Below are 25,623 nucleotides of genomic sequence, written 5' to 3'. Positions count from 1 at the left end.
GCTGTCAGCTCCTGGACTAACTCACCCATGTTTTCTATAAATAGTCATAGCCCTCTAAAACCCCCCCCCCTCTTTTTTTCTTCATCTTTCTGCATCCCTCCCAAATCTTTTAGATCCATGGTAATGAAAAAAACATTGTCTGTTTTCAGAGCAGACGTGTCAGTGACATATTTGACTAGATATGTGATCCAAAACTGTGATATTGTATCCACATTGCCTCTGCTGTGGTGTGGTTACACTATAGGACCATGTGTATTAAGGACAGGCCTGTAGTTATTACAGACAAATAAACAGTCCTCACACAGAAAGGCAGGCAAGGATCAGTGTTTGAACTGTTCCTGTTGGATACTTAACACGAGCAGCAGTCTGTAAGCGAGGAGAGCTTCTATCTATGTATGTTTCTATGATGTCATGCTTCGATAACTTCCTCTTTTGTGTTTGTGCCACAGAGATGCAACCTGCTTCAAATGGAGGTATTCTAATTATTTCATAGCATAAGATGTACTGTTTATAGTTATGAATATTAGCCCCCCCTTACATAAACTGAAGTTTTCCCTATAGATTGTGGATTACATCAAGTTTTTACACGACTCTAAAGTAGATAACCAAGTAAGTAACATCTTATAAGCTAATGAGAAGAACAACACAGTTACAGAAGATGATTTGGCCAATCTGAACAGTTCTTTGCTTGTCAATAACAACACTTTACTTCAACCTTTAAGGAATCAGGCCACTGTTTACTGTGCGTTGATGAGATACCAGTAACATTTCTAGTCATGTTTGAGTCATATTTTTAAGATGAGTAACTATACACACACATCACGCAAGGCTGTTAAAAAGCAGCACTAAAGAAATGAAATAAGTAAGAACTGGTTAAGTTGTGGCTCGTGTGCTGCTATGAGACATTCTTTGCCAAATGAGTGACAACATAAGCCGCTGTCACTTACTAATGCAAGTTATGCCATCTGCCCCTCAGACACCCTAAAAACTGAAAAGAAACAGGCTCATGGTTGAACCTAGTTGATGACCCCTGCTGTAGACCCTATCCCTTCATCGTTTCATATCATTTTTTTATGTTGACACGGTGTCTCAAAGTGTAAGAAACAGACTCATGGTTGAACACGGTTGCAGACTTCTGCTGTATACCCTACTTCTTAGGGCTGGGTATCGTTAAAAAAAAAAATACCAGTACCAATCCAAGTACCCTTGAAGTGAAAGTGATACCAACTAAGTATTTCATTCAATACCCATTCCACGTTTTGTGTACTTGCTTTTATCTGGTGTAACAGGCGTGTAGTGTAGACAACCTTCTGAGTGCTTAGGTGGCATCTTGGCTGCTGAACTGCTTAGCGCACCAACTCAAATTCACCCCGACTTAACCACTACAGAGGGGTTGGAGCTGCTGTGGCAATGGGCCAATCACATGTCGCATTACATCAAAGAATGCTTGCATTGACCGGCTGGAAGCAAGTCCATACAAATAGTCCTTATTTCTAGCTCTGGGTGCAAAAAGGATGGATTGCAGGTATCGTTTGACGGGAGACATTTACATACTACTTGGTATCAATTTATTTTGGTCGATAAATTAAAATGGTATCGAGTACCGAAACCTAGACCTACTACTTCTTCATTATCTCATATGATTTTTGTTGTTGCCAGGGGAAAAAACATGAATAACATAAACTGTGTTTCTCTTTGATTAATTAAACAGCAGTAAATCAGTATTAAGTGGTTTTCTGATTAACATCACATCCATCATTTGTTTCAGAAATGTGACGAACAGATTATAAGAATGGCGCGCGTATGTGTGTGTGAGTGTGACTGTCAATGCAGCGCGTGGGAGAGCACAGCGTCCTGTTAGATCTGTGTTGCTGCTTATTAGACCAATCGCACCAAAGTCTTCTAAAGTGTAGGAGCAGTTCACACTACATAAAACTGAAATAAAAAGTGTGTGCTGCATCCTGCCGAGGGCGGCACGAAGCTGATCTCACAGTCAGCAGTAGGAGATGAAGAGAGCAGCAGCTAGTAGCTATGTATGGAAGCCTAATGATGGAATAAGTAAGCTATCAGACATTAACATTTAGTTGTCTTGTTTAAATTATTATTTATAATTTAATATTACTTTAACAACTCAGGGACGTCCAAGCAGCAACATGTTGTTTGAGCACTTTTTTGCATTGTCAATTTGAAATAATGTTTTTGTTTTTGAATGAAGGGGCGGAAATAAAATTTAAAAAATGTTTTATCCGATTCATCGATTAATCGAACAAATAATCGACTGATTAATTGATTATCAAAATAATCGTTAGTTGCAGCCCTATTATTTTTCAAATTTTTCTTCCGGGGGAGCATACCCCCGGACCCTCCTAGTGTTGCTAGGTTACCGACACACATCACCGCTGCTACAAAACTTTGTAGGGGAAACACTGAAGAAATGACAGCAAAGGGAGCAGAGCTGATATTCTACATATAAAACACATGACGATGAGGTTACTAATGGATTCTCACAGCACACTAATTTGAAGTTTTTTATACAATTCACATTACAATTTGTCCCACTGCTTAAGAAATACGTAAATCTTCTTAAAATCATCCATAGAATTGACAAATGGCAAAGCCTCAAAAATCTATATAATTGTCAGTCAGCAGCAATTTACTCAGAATTTCAATAATGTACAAGAGTTATTGTCATCATTTGTTCATTTACATCATAAAATTGCATGAAGTGCCCCATGTTTCATCATCTGATGAATCTAATGTTCACTACTACCCCTTCCTCAAAAACTAATCTTTGTTGGGCAATCCGGGAGAAACTGAGCTTTACAAGAAAGAGCAAAGATGAAAAACCCTCAGAGGCAAACAAACCACATAGCTATACTCAGGCTGGTTCCACCTCTCCCCTCCTCCTCTCTAATCTTCTCCATCATTTAGCCTCTAACTGTACGCTTTGCTGCCTCCTCCACCCAAATATCCCTGCCTGGAGCCAGAGGTGTCAGCAGTCAAGACCTTTGTATAAACCACACTTGAAAACATGTCTCGTTCACTCAGATATTACTCGGTGGCTCTTACCTTGAAGAAACTGCCTTTCCTCTCCTGCTTGCAGGGTTGAGTGATGGTACTGCTAGACATGTTTTTTTGTAAAGTATGGTCTTCTCTGTCTGTCTCTGTCTGCGGCACTGTCTGTCTGTGAGAGGAGAAAAGACATTATAGCTTCACATAGAAGCAAAACAGTCAAATTTTCCAGAAGATTTATGATTAAAAAGATGGTTTCACAAATAATGTATGTCCTCAAACTTGCAATAGCTGATTTTGGCCACTTGGGGGAAGCACAAATAACTGAAAATACACTGACATATCATCACCTTTTAAGTTGATATGTTGAACTTTTTTGCAAACAGTTGCTTATTTACAGATCCAGCAGTTACAAAGCAACATTATCAGCTGCTAAATACACCACTGTGTTCTACAGCTAACTGTGTCTGCTTGTCATTTGGTGCTGAGCAGGTAGTGTGCAGTGGGGTTTTAGAGCTTTTTCTATGCCTGCATTGGCCAATAATTGTCCTATAAGAGTGCTGAGACTGATCCAAAACAGTAAAGTTGCAGCTCACTATAAAGCCCAATAAAGCCGAGTTGAACTGCAGAGTTGTTGATAATTCTCTGTAGGTTCATCACTATGAGTGACACCTCTGATGTTATTATAATAAAACATATTACTATAAACATTTTATAACAAAAAAAAACCCCTATTAATCATTCAAATCTTTTAAATATGTGGAATTGAGCATTTGGCTGTACAGCATGCGTTTCTAATGACTCAGCTGCTAGCAGGCATATGGGTTGAGGAAATTGAGAAGAGGTTGACCTCTAATCAGAAGTGTGCTGTGCTGCACCATTAATCACCTGTTGCTCAACATTAGTATTGGGTAATCTGAGCACAACTGAGTACATCTGTTTATCACTGCAGCCAGAGGAGAAATTAAACCAAAGGTTTTACGGCAAATTCCCCATGTCACAATGTTTCCTTTGGCAATTTGCAGGTCATCTTCAGACCTGGGAGAAGTAGGTCATGGCCTGTCTCTTTTACAGCAGTTTATCTCTATGGCAGCTGAGGATGACTGGGTGAGGCAGCTGTCCTGATAAGGCTGTCTCCTATGGAAACCAATGTTCCAGGAAATATGCTGCACTTGGTTTCAGACGGTCAGACTCTCTCCTCTTAGAATGTATTACATGTGTCCAGAATGTAGACAGCATGACTTTGAGTAAACTAAGTAAGCATAGTTCTTGATCCAGTACCTATTAGAACCCTCACACACATACAGATGAGTAAAGAATAACCGTATTTGGGCATGTAGTAAATGTCATGGGGCTAGTGAAGGATTGAATACTTCCCAACAGGATGTACCCTTTAGAAATAAGTGGCATTGTTGCTGTTTACCTCTGTTCTCCTGGAGCTTAGTAAATATTTCTGCGCATGACATCCAGGTCTCCTAAACCTTCTTCAGTTATAAGTGATCAGTAAACATAGATAAAACATGAACTTGAATCCCTTCACTCTGTCTCCTTCTCTGTGAGTCACAGTATTTAAGTAATGCTCAACTCTTCAAGCTTTCTGTAGACAACAAGCACTTTTTTCTTCCTCAGCTATGACAGCGATGACACTATCAAAGCCTGCTCGCCGCGGCTCATACAAAACACTTCTGTTATTGATTCTGCACGAACAGAGGCCGAACACATGTACACACGCGCACGCTTGGCCCAGATGTTGTGGCGGATCCAGTTACAGCAGCTCATATGAGCCAGCTGTGGAGAGGCATGCAAACACATCCCAGACCTTCCTTTTTTAAGGAAGACATGTGTAAGAGTAAAAAACTGACACACACACACACACACACACAACAGCATCCATCTATTTACAACTGTCCTCAGACACATCGACAGATGGAAGACTGTTATGACAGCAGAAAGCTCGTGCCTATTGGTGGACAGACTGGAGAGTTCTCTGACTTGTTGAAGAGTCTCTGAGGGGAAACCTGCAGGACAAAAACATTTTCTGTTCAGTTACTGCTGGAATGCTTCTGATCCCAGAGCCAGTTAGGTGCTCTATACATTCTACACATGAATATACACATATTCTGTTTGCGTAAGATCCAGAGAAATGCTGACTCCCATCCTGACTGTTTCACGCTCAGCTGCAAACTGTGTCAGTGCATGCTGGAGGTCGCAATCTGATGAAGCCACAGCCACATCATATGTGAAAAGCAAGAGATGCGAAAAGAGAAGATCCTTAGGCCTCTAACATCAGTGACATGAGAGTCAGCACATCCACGTCAGAGGACATGATGGTAAAGCTGCAACGATTAGCTAATCGATTTAAAACAAATTAATTCATGGTTTTTAGCCATTTGTCCCAGTTTCTAAAGTGTAAAGATTTGCTGCTTTATTTTGTCATTTATGAAAGGTACATTTAAAATGTTTGGCTTTGGGACAGTTGGTCAGACAATAGATCCCACTATCTTCTGAGGATTCATTGACTAAATGATTAGCAGATTAATTAAAAAAAAAAAAAGCTTTATTGATAATCAAAATAGTTATTAGTTGCAGCTTTTCATGGTATCCTGCCAGAAAAGGGGGTTGCCTCAAGTCAAGGTTAAAAGTGTCTTGGGGTCTTGTTCATGAGAGGTTAAGATGACCAGTTTTATCAGTGTACCCATCTAAGTTCCAACCCTCACCTTTAGATTGTGACTGAAAGAATGGAACTGTAAATACATGCAGCCAAAATGACTTTTCTTTATGATATGTTCTCCACATATGGAGACAGAGAAGTGCAATTGAAACATTAATCTTGTTATTACTCATTGAAGCGTATGAAACTATACTGCAGACTGCAGTCCAGGACCTGGCTTGGGTCCAGCACAGGTAGAATGTGTGTTGAGTAGACCTGCGAAATACATGCATTTACTGTGTGAAAGGGGTATATTAGGGTTTTTCCACTAGCTCTGACTGTTTCCTGATCACTTTCAGCCATATCGGTTATGTTAAGTTTGTGCTGATGAAAAGTCAACATTTCCTAGTGCTGCTGCTTCCACTGACAAACTGATGGGATCCTTTTGTTGTTAAGAAGGTATAGGAAATGAAATGTATATCACCGAATTATTTGAACTTCATTAGCTATAAATAAAATAAAAACAGGTCTACATTAGAAGATGTAAAGATATTTGGTCACTGAATCTGTTATAAATACTGCAGGGAAGAAAAGTAGAAAAATAAATAGCCACAGTGAGATGTTAGCTGAAGAGCTGGAGATAACAGACTCCTGCAGTGCTTTCTGCTAACAGCACATCTCCAACAGATAGTGTCTTTTATCTTTCTAGTGGAAAAACACTGGCAGCGTGCCCGCACAGCTAGACTGTTTGCATGGCTGAGGTGGTTCAAGCATCTGAACAGGATTCCTTGCTGGCCTCCCACTGAAGGTTTTCAAGGATCATCCAACTGGCAGGAGACTCCGGGGTAGACCCACAACACTCTGGATGGATTCTATCACGCATTCTGGGAGATTCTGGAACACGATGCCTAGAACGCCTCAAGATCTCCCAATAAGAGCTGAAGACTGGGGAGAAGGGCATGGATATACTGTATAGAATATCTACATACTGGCCTGCAGTAAGTGATCAAATATCAAATATCGTGTGTCATGTGTGCCACTGCTGATTTATACAGCCTCATTCACAATATACTGTAATTACAACCTGACTGAACTTAAATAAATGTATTTATTTTGCTTATTTTAATGTGGAAGAATAATGTTGTCTCTATTTGAAGGCAGTATTGTGTCCTTGAGTTTCTTCTACTATTTAATAGGTTTGGTGGGCTTAAAGGACCAGAGTGTAGAATTTAGTGGCATCTAACAATGAAGTTAGAGACTGCAACTAACTGAATACCCTTCCCTGCCCACTCACTTTCATGGCAGGTAGAATAACCTACGGTGGACACAAAACTTGCAAAAAGTCCACTCTATAGCCAGTGTTTGGTTTGTCTGATCTGGGCTACTGTAGAAACATGTGCAACGCTTCCATGGAAGAGGACATTCTCCCTATGTGGAAATGAAGGACTCATTCTAAGGTAATAAAAACACCATTCTTATTTTCAGGTGATTATATACAGTAATTAAAACATACTTATGATTATCTTATTACATTTCTGCCAAATCCATTCTACTAGATGCTACTAAATGCTACACACTGGTCCTTTAAGAAGCAGCTAATCCTGAAGAAATTTCATTAGTTTGAGCTCTAACAAAGAGCAGTAGTGTGCCATGGCCTCAGTGCTGTTTCAAAGGTTTTTTTCTTTTTCTCTAATTTTCCATTTTGAACAGTAAGCACTGAAAAACTAAAATATAGACAGATTCAATATAGCTAAATAAGTTGTCACTGGCAGCATGAAAGAAAAAATAACTGACTTGATCCAAACTGATAAAACACAAACACACTTCACTGAAGAAAAAATAGAACTGTTTGGAAAGAAGACTGGATTCTTGACTGGATTGATTTGTTTTTCACTGGCGTTTGTGTACATGCAAGAGCGAGAAACAGGTTTATTTCCTGGAAAGTGACAGAAGGCATGTGACCTTGCTATTTTTTCACTCCTGTGTCTCTCGTAGGCCCCTTCCCCACTCACATCAGTAGTGGGGCTCTGTTGGGCCAACCCCTCTTGTCAAAACAAAGCAGTGGGGTGGGCTTTTGGGGGATGTTTTGTATGAAGCAAGAAGTGTGTGTGTGTGTGTCTGTGTGTGTGTTCCCATGTGTATAATTGCAAGCTTGTGTGTGATTTACAGTCCAGGCCTGGTAAACAGGAAAGCCCCTGTGGTTATCACTCGAAGAAAAATAAACAGAGGATCGCCAGTTGTTCACATATACGCTAAATAATAAAATACATTTAATTTATACCACACTTTTCATTCATGGTGAAAGATCTACAGTATTAATAACTTAGAATACACACAATAAACTCACAGAGTGCATTTATACTACAGTATGTAGCTGCAGGGGGTTTAGGTTTTACTTATATTTAACCAGGCATTTATTGATAACTATATGGGACATTAAAATAAGTATCTTTCACAGCAGAAATTTTGACTTGTAGGAAAAGTTATATATGCGCACTCTGAAAGTCACATAGTCTGTGAACCAGACTGAAGAAGTTTAACAAAGATAGGGTCTCGAAAGTTTGAATATTCCTACCGCAAAAAGAAAAAATAAATAAATTAATACTTTTTTTTTTTTTAATGGGGAAATGGAAAATGTATCACATCATGTTTGTCACTTGTCACCGTAAAACAGCCATCAGTTACACAGGTGCTACATCTGCAGTGATCCATGATTTCCCCTGGAGTTATTGTGTAATTCTGATTTCCAGTAGCTGTGCCTCTGTACAAATTGTCCCATGTGCCTTCAGGGTTTTTAACCACATCTTTTAGTAGAAAAGACATCAGCTGTGTCCAGAAACATTGCTCAAAATGAAAAGAAAAAAAACCTGTTCTTTCATATTCTTGCGTGACAGTGTATTGAGAAACACCAGCTAGGCAGAGCCTGAATCTAGAGGGCTGAGAGTCGCATGGCAGAACAATCTTAGGTGAGTCATATCCTTTATTCTACAAGGCAAATTCCCTTTACAACTCAAGCTTATATAGAAACTATGCATTTATCACATGCAGCATGGTCAGAATGCTGGATAATCCTTGCACTAGACTGTGATAAGACACACACACACACACACACACACACACACACACACACATTAGTCCTCTGTTTTAAGAGGGTATTCAAAACCAAAGCACTAAATCCCAAAAGGCACAGACACATTGTTCCTGTTCCTGTGACGGTAATATGAATCACTAAGAATTTCAATTATTCGTTGCGTATTTGTTTCTTCTTCTTCACTTATTTGTGTTGCTGAAAACTATAAAAGACACTGAGCTCCTCTCTCCTTTAAGACATTGTTATCTGAATTCTATTATCAAGTTATGGTCTCCAATATTTTAGTATACAATATATTTGATATATATTATCAAGATTAAAATATATTGATGAATGATTATTGGGTGTTTGCAGGCAATTTCCACAACTATACCAAATGCAGATCTTTCTAATAAGCTTTAAAAACATATTTTTGAAATATGAAAGAAACAAAGCATACAAATCAAATCTATAAAATGTTCTGTATCACAAATTATACACCAGACTTTAAGTGTTGCAAACCATCTACATTTTCTAAATGAATTGTTCCAGCTGCTCTGAACTGCCCCAGAGCACATTAACAGCAGGAGGCTAAATGCTGTATTATGTTACAGGCTTGCATAAAGTAAGTACTCAAACTTTTTCAGCATTAAATAAGAAAACTAAGAGTCTGCTGCCACGCTTGCTGCTCTGTAAGGCTGTAATTACAGGCACAACAGTGGTTTGAACAAAATGCTGATGACGTCAACCTAACCTAACATAATCGCAATGACAATGGTAACATGCCAATGTTTAGTTTATAATGTTTACCACTTTCATTATTGTATTATTATTACTTTTCTACTTACAAAGCACAGCTGAGACTGATGGGAATGACTTCAGACTTTGAAAGTAGTTGGTAAAAACCAAAGTTGTGGACAAAGTCAAACATTTCCCTACTGGTGGGAGAAATTTCAATGGATATGTGAAAATGTTGAACTGTTGGTGGCCCGACATGAACAGTCGGGGGATCACCAAACTCATAAGGATTTATACATTTGGCAGCATGAACATTTGTACCAAATTTCATGGCAATCCATCAAATAGTTGTCGAAATATTTCAGTCTGGACCAAAGTGGAGGACCAGCTGACCAACCAACATTAAGCCACGCCACTAGCATGTCTAAATAATACAAGTCACGGTTACTGAATGTATCTAAACTCAGCATAAAACTCAAACAGGACCAATGACAAGTACAACAATTCATCTTTCCTGCATGTGTTTAGACTGATCTCAATGCGGAAAAAACTCTAGACTAGACATGGTGATGACAGTAAACTACAAAGAAAGGTTGCCAAGCTCCTGGAACCTTAATGTGAAACAACAGTACAAGCCACAATGCAGAACTTGCTCTGCCACATTCAAAAAACAGATCTCTTCACTGGAACATTCGATGGCTAGTTCATTATTTGATCGATGTCCTTGGAGATTAAAATGCTTTATCAAAAAGTATACAAGTGGGTATATTCTAACGCGCAAGTAAAGCCCCATGGATCCAATATTAGGACAAGTCTTTATTAATGAGTCGGTTTAGCTGCTCAGACCTCACAACAAACTTGGCACCAGATGGTTCCGACTATGAGGAACTAAATAGTTGATTAATTCCATAACAGCTTAGCAGAATTTACAGTTACACACTTATGAAACACCTACTCAGTGTGTGTAATCTATACTTAGACGGTGGGCTACTTTTCTCTTGTGGGTTAATCTGTCTGAATGGTGAATGCTTGCTGATCTCAGGCCTCGCCGTGCCAATAAAAACACTTGGGGTCTCTTAATTTCCTGCTTCTGACGAATCAGACCACCTTCTTTCAAACGAATAAACTGCATGCCTTTCTGTGTACTCGCTCAACAATGAGGCTCTTCATCACAAATCTGTGAATTAAGTATTTTTGTGACTTGATCAAGATCTGCATCATCTAATATAGAGTATCTGTTGATGCCATGTCCTGATATCAGTCTGGAGCTGTTGTAACAGGAGGGTGTTCGTCTCTGGCGTAAACAAATGCTTAAATTAAAATACAGTTGTTAAACCAAAATCATAATTTTGGGGTTGTGATTCACCAGTGACATATTGCTGAAAGGACGGAAAGGAAAAGTGACTCTTTTTATTTACTCAGAGTGGCTCTGTTTGCTTCAGTCAATCAACACTAACCTGCAGTGTGGATATCATTTACTCAAACTCCTGGCTGCTACTTTCTATGTATTCGGGCGTGCCACTTTGCTTCACTTGCTGGGAACAGTCTGTGTTAAGTAGCAGAGTCCAGTCCAATGGAGCATTTCTGACAGCTGCTGTAACTCCAGCACAATGAGCCAAAATAAACAAGAGATGGCAAATGTGTACCAATAACAATCCCACTCTAAAATCAGCACGTCTTCTTTTTACCTTTGTACATCTTACTTGTGAGCTTACCTGAATGACTGACGCCTCACTTCCCTACCACCACCTCTTGCCCTCTGGAAGGAGGTTCCAGATCATCCGTGCAAGATCTACAAGGCTCTGCAATAGTTTTTCACCCAAGCCATCAGAACTCTGAAAACCCTCTGTATGCTATCCCTACCTCCAACACCATGAGATGATCAATTTGGACACAATGCACCAGCAATTTAAGTAAATACATCTGCACTACCTGTCTTTTAATAGACCCATCAATAACCTATCCCTCATTGCACAAGTAAATGCATCAGCACCTTACCTTAAAAGCTACTCTTTTTTTATTATTTTATGTTTTTATGAAGGTGTTAAATGTGAACACGACTGACTGTCGAAAGCATTTTGTTTCTATGTAAGCTGAGAGTGTATTATGGAAGTGACAATAAAACTGAATCAGATTTTTGAGACCCATCTTTCAATAAACCCTTTTGGCAAGTCCTATATTTTCCACCAAATATTGCTGAATACTAGTTTTCATACAGTTCAGTGCAACTTGAGGACACTTCTACATGTCTGAGCCTGTCTGTTGAGAAGTGAAGCAACTGAGCTAAAGTGTGTGAGCTACTGAAGCTTTGTATTCACACATATTATCTCATACCACAACAAACTGTGTCATGCTTACCCAACCGGCCTAGCATACAATGGAAGGATGCAAGGTTTTAGAGGTGCAGTGGGTCTTTCCAAAAGTCATACACCACTCACTTTCACTTATAAACTCAAACTAGGGTGGGCGCTATGGCAAAAATGTCATATCACAATTTTTTTATAATAAAATCACGATCACGATTTTATCACAATTCTTTTTTACATTGATTTTTGAGACTAATTTACAACTTTCTGAACAGTGTAAACAAAACATTTCCTTATGTAAAATATAGCCTTAAAAGAAAAAAGAAAACAGACAATTTAGGCCAAAGAACGTTTCTGAACATTTTAATTTAAATAGTTTGTGCAATTTTGCCAACATGTGCCAATAACGTAAACCTGCTAATAGGTAAACAACAACACTCTGATAAAGTGCACTCTTGCAACATAAAAAGTAAACTGCACTAGGTTTTTGAGGTAGCTTCAATAAACATGAAAAGTAAAAATAAAAATTACAGAACAAAATATCAACGAGGAAATGCCTTTTTCAAATAATACTCCAGGCTTACTTCAAATGTGTAAAATAAAAATGTCAACTCCTATTACTGTACTATTCAACACAGTCATTTTAAGAGGATTTAAGTATACCAAAACACTAAATAGCTTATTGAAAAGGGTCAAATAAAAATGCAAACTTAACTAGCTGTGGTTATCTCTTAAAGTGCAACGATTTAGAACAAAAATGATCAAACTGCAATGTCTATGACCTGATTATTAAAAATCCAGCAGCTTTAGATCATATTATTGTCCAGACATCTTAGAGTGTTTTTTTTTTTTTGGTTTAACGCTAGCTGTTGCTTCTGGCTGCGGTGTGGCCGGTCTCTTCGCTGTTTGGCTCTCAGCATACTGTTTAGGATGCTGTCTCTTTAGGTGATTAAAAAGGTTCGTTGCCATCTGACGTGTGAACCGTGTCTGTGCAAACTTTGCAAATGACCGTTGTTTGTGCCTTGTCGTCAAACCAATTCCATACGATGGAGGTGGTGTTCTTTTTAGGGACCAACTCCCCCGTTTCGCTTTCAGCCATGGCTTCCCACTACACAACCAAACAGGGAGGCTAGTAAGAAATCCACAGCACTGCCCGTAGTTCGCTATGATTGGTTGGTCAGGTGGATGTGAAACTTCTGATGCGTCTGTGCGTCAGCATAGAACTGCAACATATAGAATGTGCCCTGTTGACGATTCTACGATATCTCTGCTTTGTCAGATCGTCAACATGTTCTAATCCTTCACGATCTAATATCGTCATATCGCACACCCCTAACTCAAACTACTTTTACAAACTCGAGTTGGTTTTCAGGTATCTCCTGATCTCTTTAATAACCTCACAAACTAACATTCCCAGTGCATCGGAAGTTCTCTGAGGATGATCATTTGTGTGTGAGTGTGTGTGTGTGATCTGTTTTTCCTATTATCTTCCTGTTGCTTTATTACCTTTCCACACGTACACAGTGCTGGGCCGCGAACCACTTCCAGACTTTGACCCCAGGGGCAGGGAGTAATTCCCGGGTGCCGCCCCAGAGAGAGGAGAAGCAGCTGGGGGGAAGATGTCTTAGATTGCCTTCTCGACAAAAAGCCACCTGCCTCAACTGTAACCTTTCATACTCACTTGTTTGTCACTGTTATTTTGAGTCATGAGTCAACAGAATAGTTCTACAACTAATAAATTAAAAGCACTTGCTTGTGTTTAGTGCATGTAATGTAATCCTGTCTGAACGATCTAATATACCAAAATGTTCAGTATGCATAAGGCAACCACTTGTGTGTTTTAACAGATATTTCTCTGAATGGACATGGTGCTGTGGTGCATAAAATGGCTTCAACTTGTCTGTAAATCAACAGTCCTTATTGGGTTGTGAGGCACTAAACCAAACTGGCAACATAAGATCTGAAAAATGTCTGATGTGAAAAACGAACCTCCTGACCCTGCCAGCATCCACCATTCCTGAGCTCTTCTCTCCTGTCTGACGGGATTTCCTGTGGGTCGTGGTTACACTGTGGGGGTGGGGACGATAGCAACCATTTAGCTTCTCCTACATAAAATGCCAGGGTTTAGCCCCTAAAAGTATGTCAAATGCATTCCATTCTTTTTCCTTTCGGTTGGGCGGGTGTCCACTTTGAAGGGCAGAGTTTTATTCCATGGAGAAAAATTTATCTGTTTCATTGGCATGCTACTCAAAATGAGTGTAGGTCATCAGCACGTGTATGAAGTTTTACATATAAAACTTTATGATGTGTTAATGATGTCTTGGCTTGTTGTGATAAAACCACAGCAGACTTTTAAACCTACACCCAATCTCCTCCTGATAAGGTGTGAAAAAGGGGAAGTTGTGAGAAGTTTGTGTTGCTGGTTTTTGGAAGTGATGACAAATTGATTTGATCGGTGCGCATCAACTCCAGTTGTCACTATACATATCATTTTCATTTTTTTTCGTAATGAATGACATCTTTCTGGAATTTCCCACCTTTTTTCCACTAACTTCATTTGCTGCTAGAAGTTCATGTTTATGTGAAAAGCTGCTGTTGTTACTAACCCAACACTTCCTGCATGTATATCAGTGTCTGAATAAAAAGGCAGTGATAGGCAGGGTTTCACTAATTGACCTTTTTAATACCATATACAATACAATTAAACTACCTCTTCGCAGTCATACTGATCAAAGGATGACAGAAAACCAGTCAGGAATAAGACCTACAATGATTCAGTATATAAATTCGTTGACATATTACACTTTTACCAGTCCTAACTGATTCAATAACTCAAAGTAACATAATTAATAAATTAACATGACTTGGACTGAGAACAGTGACAGAAATTTGATTATCAGTACTAGTATCATCTGTTGTCATGTAACAGTAAATGGTACTGGGTTTCGCAGTTTTTCAAAATACTTTCTTCCTTCTAGAAGCCGTTGAATGTAGTTGAGCAACATTTCTGTGGTGATGAGCAATGTCCTGCTCGGAAAGGACATGTAAACATGTGATGTGTTATCACATAATTAATACTGCTCAACCTTCTGTAAATTAATTTAAAAAAAACTATTCAACAGTGACAATCTCAAACATCTTTAAAGAATTTAGGCATACATAGAACATTCAGATGGCAGCATAGTGATGCAGTGATTAGCACTGTCATTTCAATAAATTGCACCACTTTTCTCACTTATTTTCATTCGCCATTCACAGTAAAGGCTTCTTATCTTCCCGTGGACATCCAATTTGATAGTTGACTTGCAACGTGATTCAGATTCAGAATTTGCCTCAGTGGGCTTGGACACATTTTATCAGTATGTCTTACAGTCTTGGGAATCCCTAGATGATTTCTTACAGTAAAGTTATAATATCTTTATATACTATTTATAGGTTATTAAGCATTATTATTGGTCCAGCCCACTTGAGATCAAATAGGGCTGTATGTGGCCCCTGAACTAAGATGAGTTTGACACCCTTGCTTTAAAGGATAAGGTTGCTCCCGGAAACATCTCAAAATACAATCTAAGCCATTCCGAAATAAATGTGGACCATCCAGAATTTAAAATGTTTGCTTTTCTACATTATCATTACTGGTTCAACTTTAGCACAGATAGCAGTGCAAGCTAATCCAGCCAACAGCTAGCTATGATGGCAGAGCTGGTAATTCAATTAATTATGGGGCATTTTTTGCCTTTATTTGGTAGTTATAGTGGAGAGAGATAGGAATTGTGGGGAAAGAGAGTAAATGTTCCAGCCAGCCGGGAATCAAAGCTGGGACTGTGTTTAAGGGGTCACCTGCATTAGTGAATGTATCATTAATGATCCATGTCGCCTGCTCATACAACTGTCACTCCACCTGAGTAAATAGACCGGGCTTGGCATTATTACAGGAGGAGGCCACACAACAAACCAGGCTGCCAGGACGATGTAGTCTTCTTGAATTCCTGACCTGTGACTCAGGTTGAAGGTAGCCAACAGCACCAAGTCTGCTTTGGTCCTGACACTGAGCACTAAGCACATTAACAGATTTCTGCGGAGATCGAAAAACCAGGGTCTTGGCCGGTACCAGGAAATACTTTTTGCTCTTTTTCATGCATCTCACAGAGAAGAAGAAGATAAAAAGAAGGGGGTGGCTGAAAGGAGCTGATGTGATGCGAGAGGCTGGTGAATAGGTAGGGTTACAGTCCCGAGCACCCTGGCGAATGCCCAGCAGCGACTTAAACAGCAGTGTAATTACCTTGCAAACAATAGATGACACACCAATCTGTGAGCTGGAAACATTCGGGGGTCAAAGAAAAGCGTGAGTGTCGAGTCACCGGCAACAAAACACCACTGTGGACAAGTGGATTTCTATGCTGAGCTGAAATATCACACTGCTCACATATCAACAAACGCTTCAGGCTGTGGGACTGTACACAAGCTTAATTTGTTTTCTTAAGATGATGATTCAGAGCTTATTGCATGATTATAATAATGCAAGGGACTTTGTTAGCTCATTCTCATTCTCAATAATGTGGGTCATTAGTCTGACAGCATTGGCTCTATAACAGGATGCCTGCATTAATCACATCACTCAGTAAAAACTCAACAAGAGTTTTAAAGAGTTGTGCACTTTATCAAACTAGAAATGATACCTGTACAAGCTTTCAACCACGCAAATCATCATAAAAACACATCTTAACTATACACCAAACTCAATTAATTAATCTCATTATTTAATGAGGTTAATGGGGATATAGAGACTGAACTAAAATGCTTTAAATCGCAGTAATTAACTGCGATTTAAAGCATTTTAATAAAACTTTGACTTTGTCAACATACGTGCTTTGTATTTAATAATTTACAAGCCGAATTGAAGGTCGAAAAAAATCGTAAAAACAATTGGTGCTTTATGTGGGTTTGCAAAACAACACATTTTTATAAATGTTACATTTTAAGCGATAAATGTGGTGCGTTCGCTGTCGTCTGGGCCAGTCATACACTGACGTCGAGCAACAGGTGTTGATAACTCGTACAACACGTCCCGCAGGATTCCTCATACATAATGCTGCTGTAATTATTGACGGAACCGCAATAACTGATGAACCTGTGTCAGTTAGTCTCCTTGTACTCCGGAGTCACAGCTACTTTTAAGTTTCGAAGCTGACTACGGAAAAGACGAGCAGGGTATTGTCAGAGCGGGATGTCAACACAAAGGACTGCTAACTTTAACGGTGCTTACCTATTTACGGAGAGTGTGTGTTATTCCAGTTTGGCAGAAGAAAAGTCCACAGCTCCGACGACTTGCTGGAGACGTGAATATCATTATAGCTCCATGTCGAGGCAGCTTGATAACTGTTGTTATATGTTGTGATAATTAACTAGTTTTTCTCATAGTTTCAGGGGACGAAAGCAAGAGGACACAATCTGTCTTGTGCCGGTTCCCTCCATGGTCCTAAACTCTCTGCGGAGCTACTCACTGGCTCCTTTTGGTCAAAGCCATCAAAGGGGCGATCCCTTTCCGCTTATGCTTTCAGAATAAAATAAGTATGCGCCTACTGTAAATTACTGTATTAAAAAATAAAGGTCTACAGAATAACAGTTGTCTTCTAAAGTACATGTTTTGGGAACTAACAGTGATGGGAGCACAGAAAATGCATTTTCTAAATAGATAAGGCAATTGTGTGGTCTGAGTAAAGGGGATATCATAGTAAATATTACATTTAATTTTCATTGTTTGTTAAGCTTTTCCGAAGACAGGTTTAAAAGTTGGTCTAATATACATCGCTTATGCGATGTCAAATTTACGCTGGCTTTGAGTCCGAACTGTAAAGGATCATTTATTTTATTTTGAAGGAAATACCGCACTACTTCCGTTCAGTTTTTCCTACTAACTGGATAACTTGATGCCACTGCCTCCTTCCCCCAGAACTGCTGCAAAGGAACAAAAACAAACTCTGCATTAACTTTCATATCACGTGTTCAGACTGGGAACATGTTATAGGTTCCTCTCCAAAGCCTGTGGGTTTACCTCCAGTTCAGAGCAATAACAACATGCTGAAATGTTAAGATGAGTATCTACATTTAAGGAAAAAAACACATTTGAAGAGTCTAGTTATGACAGGTGAACCAATTTAACATGTAAAACTGTGATTGTTCAACATGGAAAGGGAAAATCGATGATGATTAAATAGTTAAGTATTAGTGACAACCATATTCAATATTCAAATGTTCACCTTTACAGTTAAATAACTGCAATTAAGTTTATTGCAAGGATTTGATCATGCAGTAATTGGCACTATTTCATCTTTATTTTCATATTTTTTCATGCAGTGCAGGTTGATTTTACTGTCAATGCAAAACAGAACGTCAGCAAGGGAAAGAGGAACAAAAAAAACATAATACTACAGAAATGACACTTCTCTAGAAATATAAATACTCTTCTAAAAACAATTTACATTGAACACAGCTCTTCTGCTCTGAGTAAAGTTGAAACAGAAAGGGATAGCAATAATCCTGATCTCTATTATGAGATGGCATGCATACGTTTCTAATCACGGACAATAGACATTCAAGTGATCAAGAAAGTATTTGTGATACTCATGACTTTAAATAGGCATTTATTGAAGACATTATAGGACATTAGAATAGGCATTTTTCACAGCAGACATTTTGACATGACTTGATAAGAATAGCACAGGTGTTCTTCATAACATTAACAATGGCTCAGTTCAACTATCCCAGCAAGCGACGATGGCAGTGAGCCAGTATGTGCAATGCCAGAACCCTGAAACTGAAGCAGCAAAGTTGAATTCACTCAATATTAACTGTATCATTAACACCTGTGTTTCTTTATTCTTTTACTATGACAAGTCAAAATCTCTTAAGTTAAAAAGGCCTCTCGTGTCATCATACAGTGTATGTGTGTGTGTGTGTGTGTGTGTGTGTGTGTGTGTGTGTGTGTGTGTGTGTGTGTGTGTGTGTGTGTGTGTGTGTGTGTGTGTGTGTGTTCTTTCACTGGAACAACACTAACAAAGCCAACATGTAAAACAGGAAAGATATACAGATATACAGTAATAAATAGTAAATATACAGTAAGAATCCCAAAGACCTAAAGGTATATTTTACATGGTTTAACATACAAAAAATTACAAACTTCATAGTCCAAATTAAATGACTGAACTAGTTTGTATTTACATTATTTAGCACTGACATGCTCTACGTGCTGCTGCTGACAAAATAATTACAATATGTTTAATAATAGACCTGAAATCAGATCATTTCCTTAAATTCTGGGTCATATCCTACATGTTTTTGACTTCTTCCTGCCTAGTCAGCTTAACTTGTGTATTTTCAGTATATATACATGTTAAGGTTATGCTTATAGTATTGCATTTACTGTTCAAAGATACTTAATTCTTACAACCTATAAGCTGTGTAACTTACTGTTAAACAAACCATTGTTAATGAGGTTAATGTGTCCAAAATTAGCACGATGGCAAGCTTCAAGTGGGTTTAAATGATGAAAAGATTAACATCAAAGAGCTATACCTATTCATCATGTAACTACTATGAATATATGTAATACATAAATGATACAATTTCTTTAGTAACTAAGTTACTGTTTACATCACAACAATAAAGGAAAGCTTTGAAGACAACCTATTACTACATGAAGCCTTTACGGACTGAAGTGAATGTATTCCTGGCTTTCAACTTTTCTAAATATTTGCACCAAAAAAAAAATACAAACAAAATATATATTCTAACAAAAAAACAAAACAAATAATTACACAATCATGACATTTTTGGAGTAATTTCCACCTGTGCTTCATTTGGATGTGTTGTTTTTTTTCAAAGATTCTAACTACAAAAGAACATATGAAAAAAGTCATGGTGACGCTTTTTCCAGGCAACAGAATATTAATTTCACTGAGACACTGTACATAGTTTGTTGTTGTTGTTGACTCAATAAACTAATGATGTTGATTTTGTCGCCCCCTACATTATAAACTGTGAACATCCACTGTATAAATTCTCATACTGTATGAGTAACACTCACTTGGGTTACAAAGATGCATTAGGCAATTAAACAGAATAATGTTCATAGTACAAAAATGACAAACAATCCTTTAACACTGAGAAATGAATACAGAGGATGGTTTCACGTCGATTCACTATACATCCATATTTAAACAAATGAGACTGATGTTCTTATTCTTGTTTTGTTTTTTTTACATGAAGTTTCTAAAAGGCACATAGTTGCCAGGTTTTCCTTCCCTAACACAGCTCAACTGAAATGGAAAAAAACATCTCCTTATTCAGCTCCTTTAAAAAGGGACACATTTGCACCATTAGCACTTTGGAGGAAGGAAAAATAACAGATGTGCAATATGCAGGTATATTTAAGAAAGACGTTTTTTCATGAACAATGGAACGGAAACCCTTATTTATCTTGGGATAACTAATAAGTGAGATAAATATCAGTCTGTGCAGCTCTGGTTAAAACTTTGGTCAGTTTCCTGAGAATCTGGAAACTCTGTGGAAGGTTTGCAGCAGCGACGGCCGGTCCCTCCTTGTCTGAACGGGGCAAACCGCAGCCATTTCTTCACTACGTCAGCGTACTGATGATGTGTGGCCTCTTTACCCACCGGTGTTCGTTTCAGAGCGCCTAAGAGTTACGCATAAAGTGAATATGGACATTATCCTTCTGTACAGCTCAGTGATATTTATTTACCATTCAAAACAAGCCAGATACAGATAGAGATTATGAGCTACACAAGAGGTTAATGCAACAGTGCATACAACCAACAGTCACACATGGTTGTACATACTGTATATTCAGGTGTGGGTATGGTTTTAACTTGTGCAGGATCAGCTCAGACCACCACAGTCAGATGTAGCGCTATCAGATGCCAGATTTTAACCTCACTGAACACCAACAATTTGGAAACATTTGAAAAGCAAAACCTACTGCAAGCATTAACAAGACATGCAGCACCAGTGGAAGCTGTGATTAAAGCATTCTTCTCATGAAAACACAAAACTTAAATGATTTCAATTGGTGGAAAATGATCTGGTATCACAATTTAGAAATATCAGTTTTATGTTGTGAAATAAAATGTTTCTTGGCAGTAAAGTCTGAACCCTACATCCTGCTTACACTGATAATCTGAAGGCATAAGAAACCTGAGCCACCACAAGACTCCATTCCTTCAAGTGCAATTATGCAAAGTGTACTACACCTATACATTAAATGCATGTAAAGTACTGTGTATAGTATTCTGTTTTTTTTAAAGGAAATGGTTGTGCATATTGTACTTTCCTTAATGTCAACAAATCTCATGAAAATAATAAAGTCAACAATGTCCTAGTCCATGTCTCAGTACTTTCTGACCTACCTGCCCTGTCTGTGGCTCTCAGGTCTGAGCCCACTGGTTCCTACTTAAGACATTCTTCTTTTAAAACAGCTCATCTAACATCAAGATTCTTTTTTATAAAATCGTTAAACAACTTTTCTAGAACAGCTGGTACTGTAGTTTTTAGGGACTATTTTCAGCAGTAGATTAATTTACATGCAAATACTTTCGTGAGTATTTCTGGCAGCAGGATGGTAAATGGATTGTACTTATGTAGCATTTTCTAGTCTTCAGACCACTCAAAGCACTTTTACACTACAAGTTACATTCACACACACATTTATACAGTTGGCACGGCCATCGGGAGCAATTCGGGGTTCAGTGTCTTGCCCAAGGACACTTCAATATGCAGACTGGAGAACCGGAAATCGAACCACCAATCTTCTGATTAGTGGACGACCTGCTCTACCTCCTGAGCCACAGCTGCTGAATGTGGAACATGTCACCCAGTGCAACAGTATGGCTTAATTATAACAACAATGGAGCTCTTTGACACAGAGGAATAAGATATATCAGGATTTGGATACAAACAATACTTGTTAGTAGGATTAATTCATGTTCAATGAAATAATCATATTTGATTCATTGTTGGTTTTAGTCTTTTTTAATGGATTCATTGACAATAAGAACCATAAATAATATCCCCAGATTTAGACACTTTATTCCTCCCTAACTTATCTTATATGTGTTTTTTCTTTGTTTGTTTGTTTGTTTTTCTTTGACAAATGTACTTACGGAAGAGGACCCCTTGTAGGCGGGTGTTCCTGAAGCTCCTCTTCTGTCCACGGCCCACCCAGTTGAGCTCAGAACCAACAGCGAATGAAAGTACAGCTTGCATAAGCCGTCTCACTGCATCATCAACTGTAGCCCCACCCATCCGTGAGAGGTATGACACCTAGAATTTGGACCAGGTGTCAACAAAGGTTTCACAGCAAATCAAGCTACTCGTTTATAACTGTCTGCAGTGCTTACATTCACCAAATGAATGGTCTTCTATGAATGAATGTGTTCATTAGCAGCCTCAATGATTAATTTCCTTTTTTATGTAAAATGTAGGTTAAATACTTGAAAAACAAGTGTATTTCTACAGCTTTCATGACGAAAATCATAAGAATCACAATCAGTTCCCTTTGAAATTTCTGGTTGCACTCCAAACCCGAACACATTTTACACATTATCTTCTGGAACAAAGTGACACCAGTTTCAAATTAGTGGTTAAGGAAAGAAACTTAGCTCATCAAAATATCATGCATATCATGTGGATGCTTTATATGTCAGAGTCAGGTCACAGACAGGCCATGACCCTGAATGGCATTTCAGTCTTCTGCTTCTAATTATCACATCCTTCACAAATAAAAACAGCAACATTCACGCTACCATTCTCTTTTGTATTCCTGGCTCCTCCAGCTGTCTCTCCATCTCATCCAGCTGTTCGAGGGTATTCAGAGGGAGATCCACGTCCAGAGCCTCCACATCCTCCTCATGGTACCAGGTCTGACCCTGCAGTCGGGCCTGAAGATCCCTCAGTACCGCCCACTGCCTCTGCTGTTCCTCTTTGATCTCCACCAGGAGGGTGATGATCTTGCGCTGTGCAGCAGACTCTGGAGAGGAAGAGGTGGAGAGAAGTGGAGTGTGACGGGATAGTTTTTCAAGTTAAGTTTGAGTTCATGGAGTGCAGATAGTGCCACAGATAGACAAAGGAGACCGGCATGTATTATTGATGTGCTACATACATAACACACGATCAATGAAAATAAAGTGAGAGTGTCACGCATGTCAGACTTTAAAGAGGCAACAAACAGTACATGGTGATGATGTACATGGCATCATATTTGATTCACATACTAAGTACACTTTCAAAACATCATTTTGAATACATCATGTTGCCACCATGTACTCACCTCTTAAGTCACTACTGGTCTCTTACCTGAGGTCCCTAATAATGATGCAGTGCAGACCACTCCTCCTCCTTCTCCCAGTAATGCTTAGATTGGCACTTCATACACACCACACTTCATATTAGTTTGGGTCAGATTTAAGATTATGGTTAGGAATAGGTTTATCATAAAATAGAGAATAAATAAAAACAACTAACAAATAAGATGCTCATCAATCACAACATCATGAACCTAATAAATGACTCCAAAACAACAGAAAAATCTGTGTCCAAGAGCCCCACACTGATGAAATCTTGATGGAGCATCATGATGGAATAATGTTCTCTTGTGCTCGTTGCTATATGGTCAATATTGTTTGGTGAACAGTATATTGGCAAATAAGGATTTCAAACTTATAATATTGATGTTTTTTCTTTATTCCTGAAAAAATTCCAGGTGTCCTAAATACTATCAAATCATTCTTGACATCATTGTATTGATTTGTGAAGTGACTCTAATCCAACAGATGTTGACCCTATCAGAAACACACCAAATTGAAATGTTGAAGAATGTAGGTTTAAATTGTCGTAGTTACATTTTTCGGAAACGTAAAGAACAGAAACACTTGCAGGTTGTTAGAAGAATGAATATAATGTACAATAAGGAGTTTACAGGAATCTTCCAGCATCTCAAAATAGGATCACATGGGTGCTGTTTTTATAAGAAACTAGACAACAGAAGCTCTTATCCATCAATCATCACATCGTCCAATGAATTAAACGAATAGGACTCTTTAAACATATTACTGCAATGGAACATCCTAACAACTTAATAACACATCACAAGATCCTGAACCCCCTTCAAATAAATAAAGACCATGATATTAAACATGCATTCTGCATGTGATATATCCATCAACAAAGACCTACTGTTTCTCTGAAGGCATATGATCCCAATATACGTTTCTATGAATGAGGCGACACTTACAGTGACCAAGCATATAAAAAAGCACATCTAATTAAATTAATATATAGATTTAAAAAAAGATAAATAAATAACATACAAATAAATAAATAAATGATATACAAAAAGCATGCAACTGAGTTTTTTACTCATGAAATACACACCTTCAGTCATACTGATCATAAAAACTTTATAATCTTGAGTATCTTTGATCTTCCAATCACCTTGTATGATCAAAAACACACTGGACCACATCATCAAGTTTTTCATCAATGTACATTTTTATAGAGATATCATTCATCTTTATTCTAAATTAATGATAATAATTTAAATTGTATGACTATCTGTAGCAGCTTGGGACAAACATAAGTTGGTGTTATAGTTTGTGCTTTTAAATGCTTTGGTATTGTCATATATTTATGTACATGTTGACTGATACTCATAAACATAACAAATATTTAAAAATAAAATAGATAGGCTAGATCGACTTGTGAAAAGTGTGTGAATTTCTGTTCCTCGGGATGAATGAAGAGGGAAACTATGCAGAGAAAAGTAACTTCTGGGTAATGACACCATTGCCTTAAATGATTAAAAGCACAAATTGCATTTTGTGATATCATAATAGGTAAGTTTCCGTAAAATAAGCTAGTGTTAATATTCCTGTAGACTTTTGTTTTTGCAGAGAAATCGTGGCTCTATTGGAAGTTTGGCGGCTGACTGTTTACCTGTGGATGAAGCGGAGATAAACTTGTCAGCGGCTTCGGTGCTACAGTCAGAGGAGAGCGGCTCCACATCGAAAGTGACCTCTCCCCGCCGAGGCTCGTCTTTGAGCTCCTCCCCTGAGCGTCTGCAGACATGTTCGGCCAGACTGTGCATCTCATCGGTCACAGCACACAGTCTGCTCTGGAGTGTTTCCAGAGCAATGTCTGCCATATGTTTGTTCACCAAACCATCCACTCGTCGTTGCATCGACCAGTCGACATTCTCCCCATTATCGTTCTCCATTTAACTTTTCTCTATAAATGTGAACCGACAAAAACGTTCTGGAAATCCTTTCTAAACCTTCCGACAACGTTTCTGAACCTCTCAATTAAAGGGAAAAAGCGGAAGTTGTGGGTAACAGCAGTTTCCAGCGCATGATACCACGTTGCACTAACGTCATCGAAATGTTGAAAGAACATTGGGGACTGATTAAGAACTACATTTCCCAGAAAGCAAACGCCACGTTGCCATGCTCACTATTATACATTTAAACAACGAACCCATTTGTTAAACTCGTGCTCAATATTAACTCACACGTATTACATATATATGAGTTTATATTATTTATTATAATGTAGAGTTTATTATTATTATATAATATGTATATAAATATAAATATAATAACGATAACATTTAGTCTATATGCCTTACATTACATATAAATACAATTCATATATATATATATATGTGTGTGTGTGTGTGTGTGTGTGTGTGTGCGTGTGTGTGTGTGTGTGTGTGTATAGGCTATATATATATATATATATATATATATATATATATATATATATGAATTATATTAAAA

At 38.3% G+C, this 25,623-nt stretch overlaps 2 protein-coding genes across 3 annotated transcripts in view; both read right to left on the bottom strand.

Moving 5' to 3' along the window:
* The window catches only part of rin2a (Ras and Rab interactor 2a), a 55,306-nt gene extending 38,070 nt beyond the window's left edge, over positions 1-17,236 (bottom strand). For both annotated transcript variants that reach the window (XR_009927015.1, XM_062430132.1), the window contains exons 1-2: positions 17,043-17,236; positions 3,070-3,184 (exon numbers count right to left, since the gene is read on the bottom strand). Coding sequence is in view for 1 of the 2 variants with exons in the window: in XM_062430132.1 (XP_062286116.1) it covers positions 3,070-3,129 (60 nt within the window). In the remaining variant the exon portion in view is untranslated. The remainder of the gene's footprint in view (positions 1-3,069; positions 3,185-17,042) is intronic.
* Positions 17,237-18,440: 1,204 nt separating this feature from the next.
* On the bottom strand, positions 18,441-25,184 carry si:dkey-187a12.4 (uncharacterized). Its single transcript, XM_062430131.1, has 4 exons — positions 24,785-25,184; positions 22,597-22,820; positions 21,955-22,114; positions 18,441-20,471 (listed from the first exon to the last, which is right to left on the bottom strand). Exons 1-4 carry the CDS (start codon positions 25,062-25,064, stop codon positions 20,284-20,286), a joined length of 852 nt encoding a protein of 283 aa, XP_062286115.1. The 5' UTR covers positions 25,065-25,184; the 3' UTR covers positions 18,441-20,283.
* Positions 25,185-25,623: the final 439 nt, after the last annotated feature.

The sequence above is a fragment of the Scomber scombrus genome, chromosome 12, assembly GCF_963691925.1.
Source record: "Scomber scombrus chromosome 12, fScoSco1.1, whole genome shotgun sequence".
NCBI classification, from domain to species: domain Eukaryota; kingdom Metazoa; phylum Chordata; class Actinopteri; order Scombriformes; family Scombridae; genus Scomber; species Scomber scombrus.
The sequence above is the reverse complement of the archived record's forward strand: the minus strand, read 5'-3'. Positions and strand labels throughout refer to the sequence as shown.

Excerpts from the sequence above, each read along its gene's own strand:
- si:dkey-187a12.4 (XM_062430131.1), bottom strand. The coding sequence starts at position 25,064 with ATGGAGAACGATAATGGGGAGAATGTCGACTGGTCGATGCAACGACGA. Across the intron at positions 22,821-24,784 it reads TATCTCCGCTTCATCCACAG|AGTCTGCTGCACAGCGCAAG; the intron begins GTAAACAGTCAG and ends CTTCCTCTCCAG. Across the intron at positions 22,115-22,596 it reads CAGGAATACAAAAGAGAATG|GTGTCATACCTCTCACGGAT; the intron begins GTAGCGTGAATG and ends TCCAAATTCTAG.